The sequence below is a fragment of the Equus asinus genome, chromosome 3 (assembly GCF_041296235.1).
Source record: "Equus asinus isolate D_3611 breed Donkey chromosome 3, EquAss-T2T_v2, whole genome shotgun sequence".
Classification (NCBI taxonomy): domain Eukaryota; kingdom Metazoa; phylum Chordata; class Mammalia; order Perissodactyla; family Equidae; genus Equus; species Equus asinus.
In genome coordinates, this window is record NC_091792.1 from 120,522,031 (window position 1) to 120,547,226 (window position 25,196).

Here is a 25,196-nt window from a genome sequence, read left to right on the forward strand (position 1 = left end):
TCCTTCCTGGGCTGGGACTGAGGCGGAGCTGATCCCCAACCTGCGAGCTCCTTCCGTTGAACGCCAGGGAGGTGTGCTTTGATATGCAGGCTGTTTAAGTTTGGGTAATAGGAGTTACATTGGAATATGGTGCTACATTCCAATTATTCGACTATTAACAACATAACAAATTTCCACTATGGATGAGTTGAAAACAAGGCGAGTTGTATGATTTTCTTTTTCATTCCTAAAGTCATTTGATTCAGCATGCTTCAGAACACAAAACCCACATCCTCCCACACATATCGCATCACAGTTAGCAGGTGAGGCAGAGGAAACCCTGGGTAGCTGCAGATAACCTGCAAAGCAGGTGATTCGTGTGCAGATATTCAAGAATTTCCTATGACGATCATATCTGCAGGCTTGGGCTCCATATCAATTTATGTCTGGACACCCTTTGGCCTAGCAATTTTATTTCTAGGAATCTATCCTAACAAAACTACGTGTGCACTAGGATATGTATGCAAGGATGTTCATGAAGTCCTTTAACAGCAAAGAATTGGAAACTATAAATGCATCTATAGGAACGTGATTCCATAAATTATAGTACACTAACATAATGAGAGAATACACAGCTGATGAAAAGGAAGGGAGGTCTATCCATATATACTTCTCACAGAGATCTCTAAAACATAGCATTAAAAGAAAAGAGCACTGTGGACTCTGGTGATAACGATGTGTCCTCGTAGGTTCATCAGTTATAACAGACGTACCACTCTGCAGGGGATGGTGATAATGGGGGAGGCTGTACATGTGTAGGGGCAGAGGATAGATGGGAAATCTCTGTACCTTCCACTCAATCTTGCTGCGAAACTAAAACTGATCTAAAAAATAAAGTCTAGGGGCTGGCCTGGTAGCATAGTGGTTAAGTTCGTATGCTCTGCTTCAGCAGCCTGGGGTTCACAGGTTCGGATTCTGGGAGCAGACCTATACTCCCCTGAGCAAGTCATGCTGTGGTGGCATCCCACGTACAAAATAGAGGGAGATTGGCAAAGACGTCAGCTCAGGGACAATCATCCTCAAGCAAAAAGAGGAAGATTGGGAACAGATGTTGGCTTAGAGCCAATCTTCCTCACCCTTCCTCCCCAAAAAATATTTTAAAAAAAGAAAAGAAAAAGTACATTACAAAGCATTACATAAAGTACAATCCCATTTAGGTAAAATATGAAGTAAAAATAGAGATGTGTGTATATGCATATAAGCGGATGCACAGAGAGGGGGCCGAAAGGATAAAAGAACACACACTAAATGCTGCAGTGCAGCCTCTGGGAAATGGGACAGGGGCAGCAAAGAAGAAGAGATGGTGGAAAAGGCGTTTAACCTTTTATTTTAGGAACTTCTACAATGTTTGAGTGCTGTCCAGAGTAAATGCAGTCTCGTATGTCTTCTGAAGGGGAGAAAAACACCACACAATAAAACGCTATTATAACAAACAAACTAAATGATAGGATCAAAGATGAGCCAAGAGCCAGTCATCCTTTAAGTCAAATGCTGGGTCTGAAAACGAACTAGCTCAAATAAATAAGACAGAGTCCTCCTGGAATGCTGCTAACAAAATTAATTGAATAGGATTGCTTTAATCTATACGATCCAACTAAAGACAAAAATCCTGGAACCTTAGCATAACTTTAAATTATATATATATATCTCATTTATTGAAATATAAAGATCTTCATTTACACGTTTTAAAACAAAAACACGAACAGGAGTATTTGTAATACATTTTGTATCGTAGACCCTTCCTATCAAGTTAGTTCTTCTCACACATTTACCACACCACTGTTTTGGGAACACTTACGTAGTTTTCTCTTTATTATTTCTAAAATATAAATTTTGGACATTCAAAAGTGCAACAGTTAATGTGCCTGTGGGGAATATCACAGTTAAAAAAATATAAACAAAGGCAGTGATACAGCTTGTCATAAACGTTTTGGCAGTATTCTCCAAGTCTATATAGAAATACATATATACACATTGATGTATAACATCATTTTATCTTACGTCCCTCTTCACAAAAATAGGACCACTTTGTACAGATTGGCAGACCACATTTTTAAGGACATCATTGATCATTTAAAAAGTCACAAATTGGGTTTCTCAGGCCAGCTTTGATTGTCTTCATAAAAATAGAAAGCAGGAAGGATTGGCAAATTTTCATCCGGGGGCTTTGCAGGAGGCCAAAAATGAAACGAATCTGTGATGCACTGAAAACACTGTTTAAAAAAAAATGCAGGGGCCAGCTGGTGGCATAGTGGTTAAGTTTGCATGCTCTGCTTTGCCCAAGGTTCGCTGGTTCGGATCCTGGGCGTGGACCTACACACCACTCAGCAAGCCATGCTGTGGTGGCATCCCACATACAAAACAGAGGAAGATTGGCACAGATGTCGGCTCAGGGCCAATCTTCCTCACCTCCCAAAAAAAAAAAAAAAATGCAGTCACATACAAACTCAGGTGGGGGCATTCATTAGGACTGGAACCTGCTGGTCTGAGAATTTTCATCCAGCCTCATGATGTCACACAAGACTCAAAAGAACATCAAAATGCAAAGCACCAAGAAAAGAAGGCTGTACATGGGAGAGTGAGTGGTAAATAGAATACTCGAGCTGTGATTCTAGAAACACATATGTATTTCAAGTCTAATTGGTTCTACAGAACCTAGTCAGGTTTTCTTTTTTAATTGGCCAATCTGGCTCAGTCTTCACACTTACTATGAAAAACATGGATAAGAAATTCGGGGCTTGCATTGAGATTACACCAGTAGGTAGTCAAGTACCTTGTTATTGCTTCTCCATCTTCCAGAGCATCACCTGCCAGGAGCACATACAGTGATTGCAGTAATCATGCCCATGTTTCATTCATATGGTGTCAGCAATTTTAAGCCATACTGCAAAGAATGCCAATGAGCTCACACCAACCAGCGTGACAGTTTAGATGGATGCAACAATTTGTCCTCCCATTAACACCAAAATTTCAGTAAAACTTTTAAATTTGTTTCACCCAAAGATTGACCTGGTTACACAGAGACTCAGCACACAGAAGTGCATCCTTTGTGTTCATGCCTTTTCCGGGGGAGGAGGGCAAGTTCAGTTCCCCCATTCAGAGAGAAGCAGTGTCTTTACTTTTAGAAGGCCTGCCAAACCAAGATTTAGCTTTCCCAGCCTCAGCTAAGACTGGAAAGTTCAATTAAGGGTAGCAATTGCTAGATAGATAGCGTTAAATGTCACTGACCCAGCGCCAAGGATTCAAATGGTAGGTTTCCTATATGGTTGACTTCCAGCCCAGTTCCACATTTCAAATTATTTTTTTCCCATGGCAACTTCCTGTAACCCAAGCTGGTGTTTCCCAAACCTGGCTGATCAGAACAGGCAGGGAGTTTATAAAAACATAGGTTTCTGCTCCCCACCAGACCTAATGATTCGGAATCTTTGGGATGGGGACCTAGGATCTGGGGAATCTGGTTGCCAGTTACATTTGGGAACCAAGGATCCAGGCTCACGCACACACAGCCTCCACTAAACAATGCCTTTATAGTCTCAGGGTTTCAAACTACTCCTCTTTGGGGTAAGAGATGAAGGAAGGCAGCTGATGTGCAGGGCATCCTTCCAACTCTTGTAGGGCTTGTAGAATTTAAAAACTATGTATGTTGGGGCCCACCAAAGTTCTCACTAGGCATGAAAAAACCTCTGCAAATCCAGTCTTTCTGCTGATGACCATATTTTCCATTGGTAACAACATGAGAAGTCCTGTTAGGCATAGGCCTGCCTTTCTATTGAGAACGTTTAGGATTTAGGGGGTTGGTTTGCTTTTCGAATCCCATTACTTCAGAGGGCAGTTGATTGTTTAGTACAAGGGACTAGGGAACCTACTCAGTACACAGTTAAAAATTCTGACTTCCTGGAAGACACTACTTTTACTTTGTTCTCTATGTTCAACTAAATTTAATCCACTAAAGCTATTACCATATTTTATAGAGAAACATATGTTATTTAATATAAATGTCAAAAACTGTCAAACTTGTCACCTACTTAGTAAGGATTTTTAAAAATTGTGCTTTCTCTGTAGGGAAAACGTGTTACATATTATACATTTAGCATTACTGATAACAGTAGTATTATTATAAACATAGATTATAGAATAAAAATGAGTTGCTGGGCTTCTAAATGACCCAAATCTATCAAATGAGTTCGGTTAATTGTTATCTTTTATCCTTTAACACTAAAAAAAAAGGAAAATGCTATAGTACCAGTACCTTTTAAGGTTCAAAAGTGGTTTTGCATGCACTTCATAAAAAATTTCAACAGCAGCTGACACCAGGTTTCAAGCGGGAAGTACATGGATGGGTTGAGTGGTCTTTCAGAAGTCCAGAGAAGACAGTTAATACAAATCTAAACACGCCCTTGGTTAGAGTTATTTACATAATTACAATGCTGGAGTTTTGTTGCAGTAAAAAATGTGTATGTTGGAATCTTACCAATGCCCTTGAAACACAAAGTTCGTCTTCCACGGCCTATTATTTCCTTGTCCGTCTACTTCCAAACTTCACACACCGCTGAGATGCTACTAAAGCACCGCCAAGAGACAGTGCTGAAAAAGTTCACTCCAAAATATCTCATCCATTCGTATTTAGAAGGCTCCCTGAGGCCCTTGGCTGGGAACTTCTCTTTACACGTCATCCAAGTCCTCCTCTGAAACTCTGCACTGCAGTAAAGTGGTTTTCGTGAAAGGATCCAAGGTGGCTCCAGAGGTGGAAGGTACCCCCTGAATCTGCCAGTTACAGGAAGCTGTCCTCCACCAGGTCTGAGGAGTCTATGCCAATGTCGTCCATCATGTCGATGTCCTCAATGGTCTCATCCTCTCTCTTAATGAAGGTAGAACTGCTGGAACCTGTCTCGATGGCACTCTCTTCAGAGGTCTGCGAGCTGGAGGAGGGAGAGAATAGGAAAGCTTATGGCCCACGCACAGACCAACTAGACCACGGTGGCGTTTCTAAGGTGGCCCCCCAAAGGCAAAGGAGCTCTTCCTGTAAGATCCTTTGGCTTTCAAATTCAGTCTACTTAGTTGGGCAAGATTCTGCCACCAAGTCAGACAGCTACTCATCATCCGTTGCACTGCAGAGGTCCACATGGAAAACCCAGATCCACAGGTCATCTCCACACTTCAGCTTTCCTTCTCTTCTGCCAAATTTTTCATCGAAGTTGCTAACAGGCTGCAACAATCTCTACTTTCCCTACTGAATCCTAATGGGAGAGAAAATCAGGAATGCCCGATCAAAAGGGCATGTGAAGACTCCTTACTTACTAGACTAGTGGCTGCAAAGGTGCGTTCTAGAGTCAGAAAGCCTTAGGTCTGAAATGGTCCACCACTTACTAGCTGTGGGACTTCACACAAGTCACTGAACCCCATGAACTCTATAAAATGGAATGACAGTAATGCTTGACAATTTTCCTGTCTGTCAGGGTGATTCAATAAGGTAAGAACCATAAAGCACTGAGCACAGCGCCTAGAACATAATAAGAGCTCAATAAATGTTAGCTATTATTATTCAAACTCTTACCTGAATTTAAATAGGGCCTGGATATTAGATGATGTCAGGGGATAGTTGTTCATTTGCTTACGTGTGATCATGCTATTATGGTTATGGAGGGGAGTATCCTTATTCCAACAAAATGTGTGCTGGAGTTTCAAATGATTTAGTAAGGAAAAAAAAGTATGAGAGCGTGTGTGTGTGAGTGATACACCTATTATATCTTACAGCAAATGTGACAACTGCTCAATCTACATGGTAGATGTATTCTCTCAATTTTTCTCAATATTTAAAATTTTTCACAAAAATTTTTGGAACATAATCTTCCCGAAAGTCTCTAGCCTGTCACAACTCCCTGTGTCTTCTACCTTCTCTGAACTCCTACTGTCTTATTGTTATCTTGCCTTGTACTGATACATTTTTTTTTTTTGCTGAGAAACATTCAAGCTAACATTTCTTGCCAAACTTCCTCTCTCTTTTCCTTCTCCCCAAAGCCCCAGTATATAGTTGTATATTCTATTTGTAGGTCCTTCTAGTTCTTCTATGTGAGCTGCCACCACAGCACGGCTACTGACAGACATGTGGTGTGGTTCTGCACTCGGGAACCGAACCTGGGCCACCAAAGCGGAGCACACTGAACTTAGCCACTAGGCCACCAGGGCTGGCTCGAGTGCTACATTTTTATGTATATCTTTTTGCTCCAAGCAGAGCATCATCTGCTGACAGGCAGGACTATGCTTCTCCTCCTCACTATGAGGCTGTAGCACTGGGCTATATACATAGCACATAAACTACACTGTTGGCTGGCCAGCCAGAGGAAGGAATCTTGTGCCCACAGACCAAACAGGGGCTCTCAGCCCTTGCAGTTGTTTCCTGCCTATCAGGCCAGGCCTGATTCCTCAGCCTTTCTCTCCTCCTCTCCATTCAGTTTCCAAGCAGAGGACTGAACCCGGCCAAGTAGAAGCCTACAGGAAACAGCCTGCTGCCACCCACCCCAAGGCCCCTGTGGCTCAGAGAGCTCTTAGAACCTACAGGGCTACTGAACTGAGGTTTCCCTTCACAACCCCACAGACTCGGCCCTTCCCTGTGATGGAGCTTTTGCCTCAGTTCCTGGTTTGTATTCCACTCTACCCCTGACTTACACCCTGGTCATGGAGCCTCCTTGTGAACCCTAGTCCACTTGGCTCCTCTTTTTTTTTTTCTGATTTTTCTCCCCAAATCGCCCCCCAAGTACATAGTTGTATATTTTAGTTGTGGGTCCTTCTAGTTGTGGCATGTGGGATGCCACCTCAGTGTGACCTGATGAGCGGTGCCATGTCCGTGCCCAGGATCCGAACCAGCAAAATGCTGGGCCGCCAAAGTGGAGCACTCGACTTAACCACTTGGCCACAGGGCCGGCCCCTTGGCTCCTCTTGAGAACTGTCTAGTCCTAAGAGCCCCTCTCCCCAGGAGGCCAGACCTGGTTCTTGGGGTCCTGGCCAATGGCTGGAGGCCTGAGTCAACCATTGGATATTGACCCCAACCCAGCTAGGACCTGCGTTTATGACACTTCCTTGGATGCTGTGATTTGAACTGCTGGTCCTCTCCTTGGGGGCGAGTTCTACAGCTGAGTCCTACAGTAGAGTCAGTCCCCCTGGCACTCACCTCCTGGGCCTGGCATACTTCTCTCTCTGTCAGTCCATCTCATAGAGAAAAGACAGGGGTGTGGGTACAGAAGAAGCTGACTTCCACCGAGACGAGCACCAGATCATCCTTGCTGCTTGTCAGGATTCGCAGTGGGTCCTACAGCTGATGACTGGGCCTACTTCTGGTTCCTGAGCCACAGTGCCCACCTTGTAGCCTGGAGCTTGGCTTCTGATAGGTTCTGACCTGGCACCACCAAGCCCTCTACAGCAAGGCCCCGCCTTCCTCACGCCTAGTCCTCTCCCAAGACCAAGCAACCTGAGGCTGAGGAGAGGGCTCCTCTGGACCACCATGCCGACTCCTCCTAGCCTGCCTAGACCCAGAGCATCCCAGCTCCGGGCTTCCCCTCACTTTTATGAGCTGAACTGTGCCCCCACCCCCAAATTCATAAGCTGAGGCCCTAAACTCCAATGGGACTATATTCAGAGATATGGCCATTAAGGAGGTAATTAAGGTTAAATGAAGTCACTAAAACGGGTCCCTAATCCCATAGGACTGATATCTTTATAAGAAGAGGAAGAGACACCAGGGATGCACACACAGAAAAAAGCCGTGTGAGGACACAGCACGGAGGCGGCCATCTGCAAGCCAGGACAGAGGCACTAGAGAAACCAAACCTGCCAACCCCTTGATCTTGGGCTTCCAGCTTCCAGAACTGTGAGACAATAATTTTCTATCATTTAGTGCCCCCAGTCTGTGGTCTTGTGTTATGGCAGCAGCCCAAGCTACGACACTCACCATGCTCAGCCCGCCTGTCGGGGCCACAGTCCCCCCTGACCTGGTGTAGTCGTTTGGGACATACCTTTTACAAGTCAAAAATCAGACGTACCACCCTTTCAGGAGTTCTCTTCCTCTAATACAACAACTACCTATCAACTAAAATTGTTCTCTCTGTGGAAGATGTATCAAATTCTGCACTCCAGCCTTGTGTACCCCTAGAAAAGTTCTGAGGACCCTTCTTATGTTATTTATCCCAATGTGACTTTCTAACTTTATTTAGAAGCAGAACTCTTTTTCACAACTGAAATATTATTCAGAGCGCACAAATACAAAGAAACCAAATGGATGGCAGATGTGGGCTTGAGCGCTCGGAGACCACTGCTCAGCCTTCTCCCATCCCCATGCAGTTCTACCACAGATCCCCAAACTTGGAGAAAGACTGTTGCATAAGGAATATAAGCATATTTTATAAACTGTCCTGAGCAAAGGATAATTAGATAGGTAAGTCATACAGGCCACTTTGCCCTATCTCCAAATCTTATAACACATCCCCAAAAAACAAAAACAAAAAAATCCTTGTACTTTTAAAATTACCTGGTGCATACAAATAAAGGCTGTCTATACCTTACACCTAAATTGGTTGAGAGAGGTCACAGCTCTAAGCCTCCAAAATAATAATGCAACGTGCCTAAATAATTGTATGTAGTCAACTGAACAACTGAAGAAGAAGAGAAAACAACATCCTAGACAAAGAGGGAAAACAAGAGACTCATAAGCAACTTGGACCTTGAACCTGGACCTTGAACCGGGGACCTTAAACCTATCACCTTCTCCTGCCTCTGTTTAAAGGCTATGCAGAGAGCAGGGAATTGGGGCATGGTCTCCATCTGGACCACGTAAACCAATGGTTCTAGTCTTGGCTGTGCATTAGCAATACCTGGGTAATAAATTAACACATCTAGATAATGATCACCAGTGATTGTCAATGTCACAAAAAGACAACCAAAGAGTAGGGACCTCCTGATGGAAGTACACAACACCATCTCTGAAGCACGCCTGCCAAAAATCCAAACTGAGTCAGATCAAGCCTCTAGACCAACTACCAGTTTACGACAAATACAGGAGACAGAAGCATGTGATAAACCACACTACGAGATGCAACCAGCAAAATTCTGAATGTGGGAATTCTAGAGGCAGACACTCTGGGTTCTTCACAAATAACACGTAAGAGGGCAAAAAAGAGGCATGACGAACTTAGAGAGACCTATCAACCAAATGCAACATGTGACTCTTATTTGGGTCTTGAATAGAAGAAACCAAATGTAAAATAATATTTGTGAGAGAATCATGGAAACTTGAACACTGACTGGATATCTGATGCTTTTAATGATTTATTGTCATTTTTGAGGGTGAGATAATGGTATTGTAGATATTTTTAATAACTTTTTAACTGTAGCTATTTTTAAAATAGAGCCCTTATCTTTTAGAGATATACACTGGAATGTCCATGGATGAAAGGATATGACGTCTAGGATTGCTTCAAAATAATCTAGAGCAGGCAGGGGAGGAGGAGTAGATGTGATCATGCATGCAGATCAGCCATGAATTCATAAACACTGAAACTGAGTGACACATTGCCTGACAGTTCACTATACTTCTTGAATTGTGCATGTTAGAAAACTTCCACAATACAAAGTTAAAAAGAAAGAAAGAACAAATCAGCCAGGGAGCGCTTGGGCCCCACTCCCCGAGATTCTAATTCGTGGGTCTGGGTAAAGTTTGTAGATCAGTAGTTTTTAAATCTCCCCAGGTGATTCCAGCTTGCAGCTAAGGTGAAGAACCACTGAGGTAGCATCAAATAGCCCGGTCCAGCCTCTCTCTCAACTTTCTCCTCAGTTTGATGACTGACTAAGAAAACAGCAAGAGAGGCTTCTATTATCTCAACCACAGCTGCTCTGTCAGTTTGATCAAATTATCTGAGGACTTATCTGAGGTCAAAGATTCTTCACCAGGGAAGCATGTCCCTCCCCACCCTACACCTCCCTCAGGCCCAGGGGGCACATAATAGAATCATCTGGGAAGCATTTTCAAAACTGAACTGACCCCTTGGGGATTGGTCTGCCCACTCCCCTAGAACAGATCCATCACCAGGGGAGCCTCATTGTCTGCAGCCATGGCCCCTCTCCTTTGGGGTGCTGGGGGAGGCACAGGTGAGCACCATGGGAAGCTGAGGTTGTGCCCACACCTACCTGTGTCTGTTCCTCTTGCCCAGGTCTTCCTCCTCCGGAACAGGGTCGATGTCCGGCAGAGGGATGATGTAGCCACTGTCCGCACTCAACCTCTGCTCGTCGAGGCCACCCTCCCAGTCCTTCAGCTTGTCTTCCTCATTTTTGTAGGTGACGCCAATGTAGGCGTTGTCAGAGTCCACGCGCATGCGTGCCACGGCGGGATGATCGCTCTTCAGGAAGTCCAGGTGAATCTTTTCATAACTCTGCAAACATTCATGTCACATAGTTAATCAAGTATTATTGACCAAACTGCAAAAAAGAATACAGATGCTCAGAACTTACTATTTTTTAACTGTCTGTGTTTCCAAACTACCTCACAGATATGGGATTTAGACACCTGAGGGTGTGTCAGATGTCAACTGTTCCTAGAGATGTGGAACATGAAAAAAGGACCACCAAAGGCAGAGATCTCCTGCTGGTAGATCTTAAGATACCAAGAGCCCCTTCTCCAAGTCAGTAGCTACAGCTGTGCCCCATACATACACACTCCCTGCTCTGGGACTAGCACCGACCCTCCGGCCCCCATCACACCATCTCTCCAGGGCTTGGATGGGCCCCGATAAGAGATGACAAGGACTTCCACTGGGAACAGCACACCTGAAGCCTTCCTGATCCTTAAACATTGGAGAAATCGAACTCAAAACTTAGAGACCTTTGATCTAAAAAGGTCTGCATTTCCAACAATAGTTCTAGTCTCTTCCCATCAACACATCTTCACCAACCAGAGTATCTGTGACTGACCTACAGTTAATTTCCTCCTGCCTCCTCACTGCCTCACATATGGACTTGTAATGGGCAGTGAGATAATCAACGGACAAAAGTATTTAACTTCCACTTCAGCGTGCAACCTCCTAGCCCTGTTCCTCCTTGAGAAGAAAGAGAAGCAATAAGGATGAAATGTCTACACAGTGAAGAACCTGAATCTAAGAAGTTGAGTTTATTATACAAGTGCATCTGGGCTTCCTTCTCAGCATCTCCACAGGAAGTTGTTTCATTCATTAACATATCCTGCTTGGTTCCATGAAATTACATTTGTTTCCTTTGAACAATGCTTCCTATTCCACAAAAAAACCAGCTGGAGCCACAGATAACAGCTGAGGTTGTTCCTTCCAGTCAGCTGGTAAAAGCCAATTTTGCACGGATTTAAGGGCATTCAAATTAGAGATTTAATGGCTGTGGATGCCCTGAGACTTCCAACTGCACAGTCGCTTCAGATACTCAAACATCTGGAGACTAAAGTGCTTCCAGGTGTTGCACACTTCAGATGAAACGGGAGCCCTGCGGGCAGGGGAAGGTTTTCATTCATCATCACTACCAGGGGCCCGCGGGGCCCTCCGTGAAGCCCGGCCACTGGATCACACAATCTTTATCCTCCTTTGAAAATGTTCTTTTAAAACAGTGTTGAACAATGCTTCTCACTGGCTTAACTACCAGCTACTATCTTCTCTCTTTGTCCATTCCTTTCCACCCATCTTAAGAGGCCCAGACAAACCTTTTTATATTGTCCAGGCAGCAGATTCTCCACGATCTCACTCAGGTGGTAAAAGGAGGGCCTCTTCTCCGGCTCACTGTTCCAGCACTTCACCATGATCTCATAGCTGGAGAAGAGCACAACTCAGAGTGGGTGCAGGGAGGAGCGTCAGGGGACCCCCACCCCCAACTACCACAGACCCACTGGGCATAACCATAAGCCCCACGGGATGGGGAGGGGCTCACACTTCACTGGTGGCATGGTCAGGCTTGGCCATCCGGTACCCACTCTTGATCTTATTGTAGAAAGTAGAATCCACCATCATGCCAGGGTAGGGTGTGCCACCTGGAAGCCAAAGAAGAAAACCCCCAGGATTAACGTGTGTGGGACACCATGGAAACACTTGGGGTCATACAGCACCTTTAGAAAACGTTTGTGGATCCCCACCCTGAAGTAGTGATTTTTTCTTGGAAACTAAGTGTTATCATCCTCTTGATTTCACAGCCTGCCCAGATCTTAAATTTAACCAGGACTTCTAAGTTGGTCAAGACCAGGCACCCTAGGCAAAAATTCTACATCTTTAGAAAAAGATAGAAGCGTTTTTCAATGTTTCTGACAATTGGATCTACACATACAAACCAAAAGAGAAAAGCAAGAGAAATTCTGAATCAGAGGCCAAAAGAGTCATTTTCACCAGAAATGCTCAAACAATTAAAGCAAAAGTCAAAGTTGGGGTCTGAAATGTCTAGATAATTCTCTGCTCTTAAGGGAGTGTGAGACTCAGTGAAGGCACGCACTGGGCTGACCCACGTGACATCCATGGAGAGAGAGCTAGGACAGAAAAAGGAGACCAGGCAGGGAGGACCTTCACTATCACATCAGGATGACAGTAAATTCATGAAATAGTTCACATTTTTATGGTCAAAGCCGAGTCAAGTTTAGTTTCCTCTCTAAAGCCTTCCAAAGCTAGTCCAGGACTCCTTTCTCCTTCCTCTGGACTCCCGCTACAATTTTAAATTAGGACCACACAGTGTATCACTAAGTATGTAAGTCTCATCTCCCCAGATGAACTGTCTGCAGGTCGGGGTCCTAATTCACCCCTCTCTTCGGGCCCTCGCCTGGCAGCATGGGGCACCTGTGTTGTTTAGTACCTGGTGACTGACTGACTGAATGAATGAATGAATGAATGGGAGCTTTCTCTCCTCCAAAATGATGACCAGGAAGGAGAGTCACGCCCTTTTCTTCCCCACACTAGTTTCACGTGAGCGTGATCACCATAAGGTGAGGGGGTGGGCAGCTCTGCACTGGTGAACCCATTAACCCAAAGTCCAAGATGAAAGAGCAGCTGGTGTGTGGATGTCAACAGGAGCATTTCCAGTGGGAGAAAGTCACTCTAGCATAGCCCAAAGGAGAGGGAGGGCAAAGGCTAGGGGTGAGGGCACAGCCCCCCAAGACCCCCATCTCAGTCCGCATGGGCACACCCCAGACATCACGAGTGTACAATGTGTGACATAAATCGGCTGCAGCACACTTGCGTCACACCGGGTATTTTCACATTGTTTACATTCCTGGAGCTTGGAAAAACACAGTGTTTCCCTTCCAGTGCTCTTCCAGAACAACCCAGACAAGCAGAGATGTCAGGCCCATACCAAGAGAAAAGATCTCCCAGAGCAGAATGCCGTAAGACCAGACGTCACTCAGCGTGGTGTAGAGGTTGTCGAAGATGCTCTCAGGAGCCATCCACTTCACAGGGAGAAAGGTCTGCGGGGAGGGAGGGAGGACATTAAACCCAGCGGACACACCAGGATCCACAGCAGCAGAAGTGGGACGGGGTTCTCTCAGGCCTAGTAACAACTTGCAGTGATAGCCTTGCCCCACACAAGCGTCTCCTGTGTGTGTTGTTCACCGCTGTACTCTCAGCATGCAGAGGAGGGCCTGGCATCCTAGTGGGTGCCCGATAAATATCTGACGAGTGATGAATGGGCGATGTTGCCTCTATGTCCTCCAAAGGAATAACATCCAAAAATATCTAACCCTGAATTTCGACCCAAAAGTGTGAGCCCTGAATGGACCTGTCCTCTCTTTTCAGGTGTTCCTAAGAATAAAACTAAGAAACAGATCCAGTGATCTGAAAGTCAATTACGTTTTTGAACTTTAAGAAGTGGTCATTTCCTACCACTACAAAGAGCGCGACAGTATGATAATTCTGCAGCCTCTTTTGCGAGGCTGGTCCAACCTTCAGTGGAAACAGTAAACTGAAGCAGACACATAAAGGAGCTGCGCCTTCGGTCCTCTGAGATGGCTAAGGAGATAACGGAGATTCATAACCTTTACGGACGGGTGAGAAATTGGCACCACCAAAGTCCATTGGTTTGTTCAGAGTGCCTGAAGCTACAGGTCATGGCCACACAGTACATGAAACACACAGAGCATGGACACAGGTCAGCATCCTTCTCTAGGCAGATGCAGCAACCCCATAGGTGTCTCAGGACCAGTGCAGTGGGGTGGTTAGAATGGTACCAAAAGAGGGCAGATGTAGCCCAAGTGACTTTATCTGCCTAGAGGTGGAAGAGGTGGGGAGAAAGGCTCAGGTATAAGGAAGAATGGCTATCTTTAAGGAAATTATGCTTCCAAGATATATTAACTCAAATGTTTTTAACATTTTTAGAGGTCAGAGACACCTTTTGAAAATTCGGTAAATTAGAGATGCCCTCCTTGGAAATGCACGTATGGACACACACCAAACAATTTACATATTAATAGTCAACACTTATTGGGTGCTTTTCGTGCCAGGCACTGTCCTAAGCATTTTACATGATTTCACTGATTTATTATCCCATGGCAACCCAGGAGATAGGTACTGTTATCACTTCCCAGCTACAAATAGGGAAACCGAGGCACAGAATGGTTAAGTAACTTGCCACAAATCCCACACTGGTGAGAGCTGGAGCTGGTGCTCACACCCAGGCAGTCTGGCCACAGAGTCTGTGCTTCACACTGACCCCCTGAAGCCCATTCATGAGTCTCATGGACTCGATGTTAAAAATATGGGCACCAAGTGGCTAGAAGCAACACCTGACTTCAGAGATTCGAGCGAGGGAGCGTGACAATGCCAAATGAGGGGAGAGAGCACATACGCTGCCTTTGGACACGTAGTTGGAATCATGCATGATGTCTCTGGCCAGGCCAAAGTCACAGATCTTCACAATTTTCCCTTGTGCCAGGAGGACGTTGCGAGCAGCCAGGTCCCGGTGGACACACTGCCCAGAAAGAGAAGAAACAATGTCAGGGTCAATCTACCTGCCTCCAGACAGCATCACCCCTGCCGGGGGCCACTTCGTGATAGCACACGGAGCTGCCTGGCACACCTCAGTGAGGCTGTCCTGGTACAAAGAGCTCACCTCCCCCAGGCTCTCATCCCAACCACTCCCAAGAGGGAGAAAGCTCTGGAGAAAAGTAGACACCAGAGGATGTCCACCTCCCTGCTCTGCTTTGGAGAAGAGTAAAGAGAGAAGCAGCCGTTGCTACTGGTCTTCCAAGATTTACCTTCCACGCAAACCTCACTCTGAGATGTGTGGCCCAGATCTAAGATCTTGAACACACTTACATTCTTTGAAGCCAAAAACTCCATTCCTCGGGCAACTTGATAAGTGAAGCTCAACAAATCCAGCAAAGTTAGGCCTTCTGAGTTATCATCCGAAAGGAGGTTTTTGACTTCTGAGTCTGCAGAAAAGGAATTAAGTGTGTTGGTCCCAGTGAATCCCATGAAACATCACCCCCTGTGACACTCTCGTAGGGCTGGGCCACTTGTCAGGCTACTGAGGCTTGTCCAAAAAACATATCTAAATTATTTTTTATACAATTTCTAGACCACACAGGTGGGTATCTAAACTATGCAAAGGTTCCATCTTAAAAAAGAAATGTATCAGCAGAAACACATATCTGGTTAAAAAACATATATCTCCATAAGAACCAACCTACCGGGGTCTCACACATATTTTGTTGTTTGCCTTCCAAATTTTTTAGTTAGCAAATCACTTCAGCCACCTTTAAACTACACACACACACTAAAATCTTCCATGATGAATGTACATGAGGGCCCTTTGAAAAAGTAGCTTCCAGGAATTGCTTTTTTTCTTTTTAAAGCCACCTTCCTCGTAGCTGACTTATTTTGTGAATAAAATCACCCACCAGTCAGACCTGAGGTAGCAATCTTAAAGATCAGTGCCAATGACTTTGTGTTTAGTTCCCTTTGTTTCTAATGTGTCCACTTTCCCCGGTTAGTCCCATCTGGAAGGGTCCCAGGGTTTTCGAGGAAGAAGGCAACCCAGGCCAGCAGTTCTCAGTTCTTTTTGAAAATTTTCAGGCAAGTCAAGAGTAGCTGCAGCCATTCACATTTTTCCAGCCAGTGAGGGGAAGGCCAGAAAGCAGCAGTCTGCCTGCCAGCAGGCCTGGGCTGTGCATGAATCAGCTTCCCCTGCAGTCCGGAGCCAGGTCCAGCCTGGGAAGCAATGTAAACTATTTTTAACAACACGGGAGGGGAGAGGAAGCACTGGTTCCGACAACTCTCATTGGCTAATCTTTAAAAAGGGCCTGGAAGCTTACCCACTTGGCAATGGGAAGTGCGTGGAACTTGGAACTGCAGCAGTGGAAAATATTAATGCGTACTGAGCTTTGCAAAACAAGCACATTCTTTTTTTTAATGGATTGTACCTTTCACTTAAGAACCTTGAAAGCATTCAGAGCGCATTAGTGATTTCCAAAATTTCTATAGCAGCTCAACATTTTTTTGCAGTGACCAAAGGGAGGGCTCACACCCAATAATACAAGAGCAGGGACAAGTCAACATCAGACTCATTAGTAGGCACCCTCCCGTTCCCCCTCCAAGCCTGTGATGAGGCTAGAACCCTGGAGGGGCCACCTCCCAGCAGATGTGGGACAGTCCATCTGGTCTGGGCATCAGCTAGGCTCCCCGGAGTTTATCAATCAATTCAACCCTGCCACATGCTCATCTGCTTTGCAAACAGATGGATCTTCCTTCAAACAACATCCAGTAGAAACACTCAATGCCCCTGTCAGAAAATAAAACCTCAAATCATCTGCTTTCCAGTTTCTATCACAAATTGGATACTGGCAAAGCTAAAAGCGGGGTCTATTGAACTCATAGATATCAGAGATATAAAACTAAATTTAAAAAATAATATTAGGAACCAATATAAGATTGCCAAATCTTAATTTTGCCAAATAAGGGCACCGAGGGAAAAAACACCAATTATCACCACACTCTCATTAACTAAAGAAAAACATAACGTTAACACCAAAAAAGAAAGAAAGATCATTCTATCAGAATAACTAATTCTTTACAATGACTACATTATAGTCTGAAAAATTCATTATATGAAGTCTCTTTCTTCTTTTTCTTCTTTTCAACACACAGGCTACAAACCTGTGAAAACATGTCACAGACTTGGTTGTGCAGACCTGCCTTTAGGGACCATGCAGACTGGTAGTTGTACTTACCACGCTTCTCACTTTCTTCTGAGTATTTTACACATCATAGTAAACCACTGGAAGATCACAACACCCAAAGAGCGAGCACAGACTTTTACCTAACATAGCTTTCTTCTTATATGAGGCTGGGCGATCATACAGCGACCTCTGGATGTCCGAATATTTAGAAACCTCTTTCCTCTCCAGCATGGGGACATACTGTGTGGTATCAGCTTGCTTCATGTCCATGTAGTCACCATTGTTTTCAAAAGATAAAATAACATAACTGTAAAAACAGAAAAAGAACCCTTACCAGGGGTCCCCCTCTGGAGTAGTCATTCAACATCCAGCAGATGATGACCAGGTGCCTACAGTGTGCGGGGCAACAGGGGTGAGCAAAAGCAAAACCAACCCACACCCTTCACGTGGGGTAGGCTTGCTGGGGAGATGAGCACTAATCAACAAGCATCTCAACTCAGGTGTGCTGTGAAGGAAGAAAGGTTTTGACAGCAGACAAGGAAAACGACCCAATCTGGGGGCTAAGGAAGCACTCTCTGAGGATGTAGAATGAATCCCATTTACAAAGATGGGAAAGACTCGGGGGATATTTGGAATGGTACCTGGCACAGGGGTGCCACAAATGTTAGCTGCCTAACATTATTATTATTTATTTACCTGTTTGCTTTCAGTGTCAGTGTCCTGCACATCTTCAGCAGGAGCATAGACATCCTGAAGAGCCAAATCCAAGACAGTGGGGCTCCCAGAGGCTTATAAAATTTTATGTCTATTACATTTAAAGTTTGAAAATTACATTACATTAAGTCCATCTTTATTCTTTCTGTTTTTCAATTCACAGGCCATGAACCTGTGCTACGTGACATGCAGCCTGGGCAGACAATTCCTGCTACTCAATAAATTTAGCACCCATTTAGCACCCATTTGGTGGCCATCAAGTAACTTAATATGAAGGAACTCATTGGACTTTCTGATGTTACAGAACTTCCTATCTACAGAGATCTTTATAGCCACTGACAGGTTTCTACAGTGGGGATCACTATCATTGGCTTAATTTACAGGCCCAGGTTCAGCAAGGACCAGCATATCAAGCTTAGAGATGCTCAGACACTTTCTCACAAGATACAAGCTCTGAGGCATCCCTGGTCAGAGCTGCATTTTATAGGTCCTAAGTGAACCACACATCAACAGCAGAATGGCTCCCAGAATGATTCCAACTCTCGCTCTCATTCAAACCTATCAGCAAGGCTCCCCGAGTGACAGCCCAGTCCAAACGCCAGCAGGCATCATGTATCTCAGGGATGAAGGGGCAGGGTAACTGGACTCTAAGTCTTGCTACATCCTGGCACCGAATCTGCAGGTGTGGCCTCTCTCAGGACAAGCGTTCTCCTCACTGGTGAGGTTCGTAAGACCACGATTCACAGCAACATCGCTCTGCACCCACCTCCGTGTGCTTTCATCAGCAGGGGTCAATCCAAAGATGTCCAGCTCTTTCTTTGGCTTCTCTGGGTGGCGGCTCAGGAAGCTGTCCCTATTCTTATGCAAATAGTTGACCAAATCCCCATAGAAGCAGTACTCCGTGATGATGTAAATTGGGCCTGTGGAGACCAAAACCCGTTAGGAGATGAGTATGAAAATGAAGAAGAGAAAAGCCATGAATGGCTTTGTTTGCAGTGGCAAGAGATGTTGCTCAAAAACAATGAGCTTCCATCAGTTCAGTGGAATCCAGTCAACTCCATTCAAGGGACTTCTATTTGCTGGCATCTTTAGAGGTAGAGAGCAGGGGTTTAAAAAGCCTGGTTCAGCAGTTTTCACAACCACAGGCAACCCTCACTCCCAGGTCAATAAGCCTACCTGACTTGGTACAGGCTCCCAGCAAGTTCACAATGTTTAAATGCGGCCCCAGGTGAGTCATTATCTTCAGTTCCGACATGAGAGCTTGTTTTTCACTAGATCTGGCTGTGGCTGTTGAAGAAATAAATCACATATCAGCTCAACTGAGCTACCTACTTCCTAGAAAAAGCCAAAACCTGGCTAATCCTGTGACTGGATTATCATTCTATTTGAAAAGAGTCTAAAAGAGAAACAGATAGTTACTCTCACGACTAATCTCTAGTCTTTAGGATAAAAAGACATCACTACAAATAACAATTCTTGATTTTCCAACATACAGGCAACAAGAACAAGCTACATAAACCTAATGGATGAAAGAGTCTAAATACACATAAAACCTAGACTCAAGAGAAGCAAGATCTAGTTAAATTTGGCATTTACTGGCTGTGTGATTTTGAGCAATTCACTTAATAGCTCCATGTTCAAAAAATCCCCAGGAAGGGGCACTTACGTTTTAGCATCTTCACAGCTACTTTCATGACAGGTTGGGACCGGCTTAATCCATAAGCGGTTCCTTCGACCACTTTCCCAAACGCACCAGATCCCAGGATACGACCTGTGGGCAACCAGAACCATTAACATACACAGAAGTCAGGCGTCTCAGCAGCTTTATTTACCAGCATCGGGGGTGCACAGCTGGGCGGTGTTTTTCCTGTACGGTGTAAGCATAATGATTCCTCCAAGTCATCATGTCAAAACCAGAATTGAGCCCACAGGGAAGGAAATTAGTATAATTGCTTTTGTCAAATAACATTTGCAAGGGAAAGGAAAACAGACGGGGGGGAAAGGAGGGTGCAGCCCTCCCCGGTGTGAGCACTCTGTCTACCAGTTCGCGTGCTGAGCTAGACCGTGGGCTCCTTGTACTTGCTTTCTGTGGCTCTTGCCCAAACCCCCTGGGTCTCTACCCTTCTGTTTTCCACATGCAAACAGGGGCATCTTTTGCATCAGTAAATCCTTATCCACTGGAAATACTTCAGTATTCGAGATATCCCTGATTCCAAGGAGTGATGAAATAAACTTCCAGCTGGTGTCCTCACTGTCTATTTGTCAGGGAGAGCAGAAACAGCAAAGACTCAACACGCCCTGGAAGCACAGCCCTTTGCTACATGTTGGGAGAGACAAAAAGAAATGGAAGCTGTGGCCGCCATTCTCAAAAAGCTAACAGTCTAAAGGAACATTTCCCATAGTGGTCAGTCTCACCATGGAGAGCCAAGTCAAGGGCAGACTCAGCTCACAGGGGACACGAACAGCCAACACTGCCTCTGACTGCCTGTCTGCACTGCTGGAAACCGTACCTGGAAAGGAGTTGCTTCCATAGCAACCTGCGAATACACAGGAGCAGCAAGACACAGAAATGCCTCTTGGCAGATTAGGGATGTTGCCCTTTTTTTCCCCATATTTTATTGCTTTTTAACTTCCCTAAGCGCCTCATTCCTTTTGGTAAATCGGGGCAAAATATAATAAAGAAAGCTTAGTTCCCAGGTATAAGTATTTGAAATTGGGAGCAGCTCGGGTTTCTTGTTTGATTTCAGTTTAAGTAACTCTCTACAAGACCTAACCTTGCTGTTTTTGGAATGAGACAAGCGGATAATTAAAAACCGCCTTTGGCATCCTGCAAAGTACATACCGTTAGAATATTCATAGCTCTAACTTTCATTTGTCTTTGTCCTGTCTCCATTCATTCAGGATGTGATTTAAAAAAGAAAAAAATCCCCTGGACTAAAGTTTATGTACTTGGTCTCAGCCCAAGATTGAAATATTTGAAAAGCGTGTCATAAGTTGGCTTGATTATTTTTACGTGTTTTTGCTTTAAAATGCACCTATATTTTTATATTCTATATTCTAAACATATATATTCTAAAGAAGTATCATACATCTTCAGAATGTACTGGATAAAAATATATTTTGTGGTTATCCTCATGCATTTCTCATCTGTTCTTTTCAGTCACAGAAATTCACCTCCTTTTCAATTTGTGTCATTTCCAAAGCAAATTGGAAGTGGCAGCCCGCCTCAAATTCTCTTCTCCCTTTGTAAAATTTTCTTTAACTATAACTTGCTATAGAATGAGATTAAAAAAAAAAATCATTGCAGTGATTCAGTGAACTCATTTTCAAGACAGAAAAGTATTTCTGGAAGCCAATTTCTATTCCCTCGCTCTCACTCATCACCAGCTCAGGTCCCTGTTCCTCCCCAGGCCTATAGAGTAAAGTTGTGTACAAATCAAAAGGGAGCCTTGCGAGACCACCCGGGAGGAGCTTACCAAGCACGAGGCCATCTCTTGGAAACTCCCATCTCGAGTCATAAGGCAGCTGCATCGGGTCCACATAAATATATTCATGTCCATCAGGGCTGATTGATTCAATGACCCTCCAACGAATTTCGTACCTCGGTTTCTATAAACGACCAGGACAGGGAACTGGTGAATCCCCAAACTTGCAATGCACCAGAGCTTAACTGCAGCAGCAAAGCCACTGGATACAGTAGGATCCAACAACACTCACTCAACATACAATTACTGAGCTCCTTCTCTGTGCTAAGCACTGAATTACGTTGCTATTCTTCTCGTTCTTATTGGTTTCAAAGATTTTTAGTTCTTTCAGAAAATATCTACCTGCTTCCAAATGACAACCAGGACAATAAGTGAGATGATCACAATCACCAACAGCACCAGGACCGCAGCTGCCACTGTGAGTTCAGAACGTAGAGCTAGAGGACGAGAGAGAGGCACAGTGGAGAATTCGCATGAACACGCAGGAGGGCAGGAAGGCAGGGTGGCTGTTTCTGGGCCAGAAATCTCTCACTAAGAGATGGGGCGAAGCATGAGGGCTGCCTGGTGCATTTTAGGGACGGGCAATACCATCTCTCAATTATCCACACCCATGAAATCACTGCAACTCTTCCCTTAGATGAGAAAGGGACAAAATTCCATTGGGAACACAATACTTTTTCCAAAGGTGCTCCAACATTAATCTCCCAGACAGAATGTGAATTGGAATACAAAGACTGATAAACAAGATTGAGAGCTCCTGGAAGTTCCAAAACTTCAGTTTATTTTGAAAGGCTGCATTTTGTTTACATTGTTTCAGCTTCATTATTTATTTATTTATTTTAAGAATTCAACCTGTCTCAACTGTTGCAAGGAGCAACAAGGCAGAAGATCCTCCTTCCTCATTCTCCCCCCACATGCTCACACTAAGAGACTGGGTAGCTACACTGTTGGACAAGCAAAGTACCCAGGGGCCTCTGCAAGATGCAGTTTTGAATCTGAATCTGAAAGAAAGGGCTCCCACACAGGTGCCCAGAGGAGGCCCTTCAAGAGTACTCAAAGCTGAATTTCTGCCTTGGGACCTTCATTCCTATCGGACCCTATCTAGGATTCAAAGTCCTGCCTGAGGAAGAAAGGGCTCAGCTGATGACTGAGGAGCAACTCACTGGGAGCCACCAGCTTCAGCTCTCGGTTCTCAGCCCCAAGGAGATTCTTAGCCAGACACCGAACGGCAATGGTCTCCTCCACTTTGGCAAACGTCACTCGGCCCTCCACAGTACTCCTGTCTCGGGGGTGGACCTCCGTGATGATGTTTGAGATGTTGTTAGCCAAAATCGTCCACGAAGTTTCATTATTACATCTGGAGAGAAAAAGGACATAAATATAGAGCCAATTAATGGGAGTAATGGAGGCGAGTGGGGCAGTGAGAATGATCTAGGACAGCAAGCAGTTCTGACCTCGTCTACGTTTGGGGATGCTACAGGTTGATTTTCTTATTTTATGTGCATATTAACATTAAAACTAGTTTGCACACACCCAGGAGAGAATAACCTACAGGTAGATAACTGGAAAATTAACTGTTTATGAAGGTGAGGCAGAGATAAACAAGTTCAATCTAATGGAACTACCAATCCTAAGCCTTGAACCATAAGCAAACTGAACAGCTCAATTTCAAGAATGTTTATCCCAGTTTCCCACCCCTTCAAAAAGTCTTGGGGCCCTCCCTTCTCTCCACCCACACTCTGAAGAGCCCCTAAGGTGTCACTTGGGTTGGAGCAATCCCCTGACTGAGCTATGAGACCTAGATTCCGACTCCAGTCAAGATCCAAGTCCGGTCCCTTAGCCCTCGGAGGGGGTAGGTCTAGGAGTCTCAGCCTTTGGGGGAAGCAATCGAGGATTCTGAACACAGTTGCCATGGGCGGAAGTGAGAACACGTCGCTCATGTGCCCATTTGAGAAGGTTGAGGAATGGGAGACAAAGGAGGAACTGATGAGTTAACTGCCACCAATAAAGCAGGTAGGCAAATGAGGTAGTGAGCAGTCACATGGGCAGTATTTTCATTTATGTTCACATGCCATTCTAGCCAGCAAACAAAGTTCACCATATAAGAAATGGGAGGTGAAAATGTGGGCCGGGGTAGTAGAAATCCCCTTACAGCAGCAGTTTTTTAAGTTCATCTTCTTTTCAGATTAGAGACCCTTTGAAAATCTGATAAAAGTCATGGACCTTCTCCTTACAAGTATTCATGTACACACAAGTACACGTGTGCAGGCACACACACACACAAGGTCCATGTTCGGAACCCTATCTTGTAGTTTGTGAGACTTAGGCCAAATAAGAATTACAAAAACAAAAAAGGGCCAGTAAAAGAAACAAAATGCATTTGAGGTGCTTTGCGTCAAGGAAGAAACATTCTGACCACAAATGAAAAAGGAACATCTGGTTTCCATACTTCTTAATATCCTTGCAAATCATCCACTCAATGTCAGGAAGAGGGGTCCCTTCAGCTGTGCATCTCACAGTCTGACCCCCGGTAGAGCCATGGTGGTCGTCGACCAAGTCCAGAATAGATGAGGGAACTGCAAGAGGTGGAAAGAAGTCGGAATTGAGTGGTCCGTGTCCCCACCCTTCCAGGAACTACAAAGTGGAATATGAGCTCAGAACTGCCTTACGTGGCACTCGAACCCACAAATCAAGTAACCACCCGAGAGACAGCTGAAATGAGTTGGGCGCATAATCACACTCCAGTTTGGACAGACCCATTTGGTTAAGAGCATTTTCACAGCTTCAGTGTTTTGGGATCTGTGCCCTGTGGTGTTTCAAATCTGGAGTAGGAAAGCAAACAGCCCCTGTGGTTATTTGGCTTGAAAAGCAGGGAGACTCTTAATTATATTATGGCTTGGGATTCAACTAACAGATTCAGCTAAAGTGTAATCTACAGCATCATTTACCACAGTGCATCTGTGGGATATTATTAGGTTTTAAAGATGTTTTTTAATCCATCATCAAATAAGTTAGAAATACACTAATCCCTATATCACAGATTTACTGTGAGGGTCAAATGAGCCCACCTGAGACAGTACCTGGCACGTGGCAGGTACTCAGCAAATAGGTGCTGACCCTGAGTGTAAACAGACTTGGGCACTCCCTTCTAGTAAGGCCATTGTGCAATGAACGTCTTCAAGAGAAGCTAAGCAAAAAGCCCAAAACTCTCTGGAACAATCTAAACTCATCTGGACCAAAAAGCATCATTTCACTCTTCCCAGAAATAAAGGTGCCAGACTGAGAAGCAGATGGTAAGGAAGTTGTTGGAGCCTAGGAATTCCCAGTCAGACTATTCTAGAGTAGCCTGGAACCTCCCAGAATCATGCGAATTCACAAGTCCAACAAAGTTATCCCTGACCTGTGACATCTCCAGTCTCTGCTTCTCATGAAAAGTGTTGCTTTTCCCTCCAATGACCTGGGAGAAAAGTGCCAGGCTTTCCTTGGGAGACACTCACTCACTGAGCTAGCAGTATCTTAATACCGCCCTCACATACCTTGAGTTAAGAGTTCAAAGGTATAGCTCTTTACATCATCTTCATTTTGAACTACAATAGTATAATGACCACTGTCTTCTTCCTTTGCACGGATCAGCTTTAATTTGCTTCGGTACCTGAAGAGAAGAGAACTTTGTTTCAGCAAGTAGTAGCCAAATAAATTCCAAACGTTTAAGCAATTACCATATTCAACTTAAACTTTAGTTTTGTAAAAAATAAAAATATCTTTTTTTCTTGTCTGTATCATCGCTTTTCTGGGATTTTTGA

The 25,196-nt window shown here is 44.5% G+C and overlaps 1 protein-coding gene across 4 annotated transcripts in view; it reads right to left on the reverse strand.

Annotated features, from left to right (window-relative positions):
• Positions 1-1,662: 1,662 nt before the first annotated feature.
• PDGFRA (platelet derived growth factor receptor alpha) overlaps positions 1,663-25,196 on the reverse strand; it is a 43,923-nt gene continuing 20,389 nt past the window's right edge. For all 4 annotated transcript variants that reach the window (XM_070505869.1, XM_014853510.3, XM_070505870.1 and 1 more), the window contains 16 exons: positions 24,930-25,045; positions 23,843-23,969; positions 22,557-22,750; positions 21,736-21,830; positions 21,385-21,517; positions 19,575-19,679; positions 19,085-19,195; positions 18,675-18,828; positions 17,335-17,501; positions 15,333-15,448; positions 14,863-14,985; positions 13,375-13,486; positions 11,971-12,070; positions 11,747-11,852; positions 10,216-10,457; positions 1,663-4,958 (listed from right to left, as the gene is read on the reverse strand). In XM_070505869.1, coding sequence (XP_070361970.1) covers positions 4,811-4,958; positions 10,216-10,457; positions 11,747-11,852; positions 11,971-12,070; positions 13,375-13,486; positions 14,863-14,985; positions 15,333-15,448; positions 17,335-17,501; positions 18,675-18,828; positions 19,085-19,195; positions 19,575-19,679; positions 21,385-21,517; positions 21,736-21,830; positions 22,557-22,750; positions 23,843-23,969; positions 24,930-25,045 — 2,149 coding nt within the window. In that variant the 3' untranslated portion in view covers positions 1,663-4,810. The remainder of the gene's footprint in view (positions 4,959-10,215; positions 10,458-11,746; positions 11,853-11,970; positions 12,071-13,374; positions 13,487-14,862; positions 14,986-15,332; positions 15,449-17,334; positions 17,502-18,674; positions 18,829-19,084; positions 19,196-19,574; positions 19,680-21,384; positions 21,518-21,735; positions 21,831-22,556; positions 22,751-23,842; positions 23,970-24,929; positions 25,046-25,196) is intronic.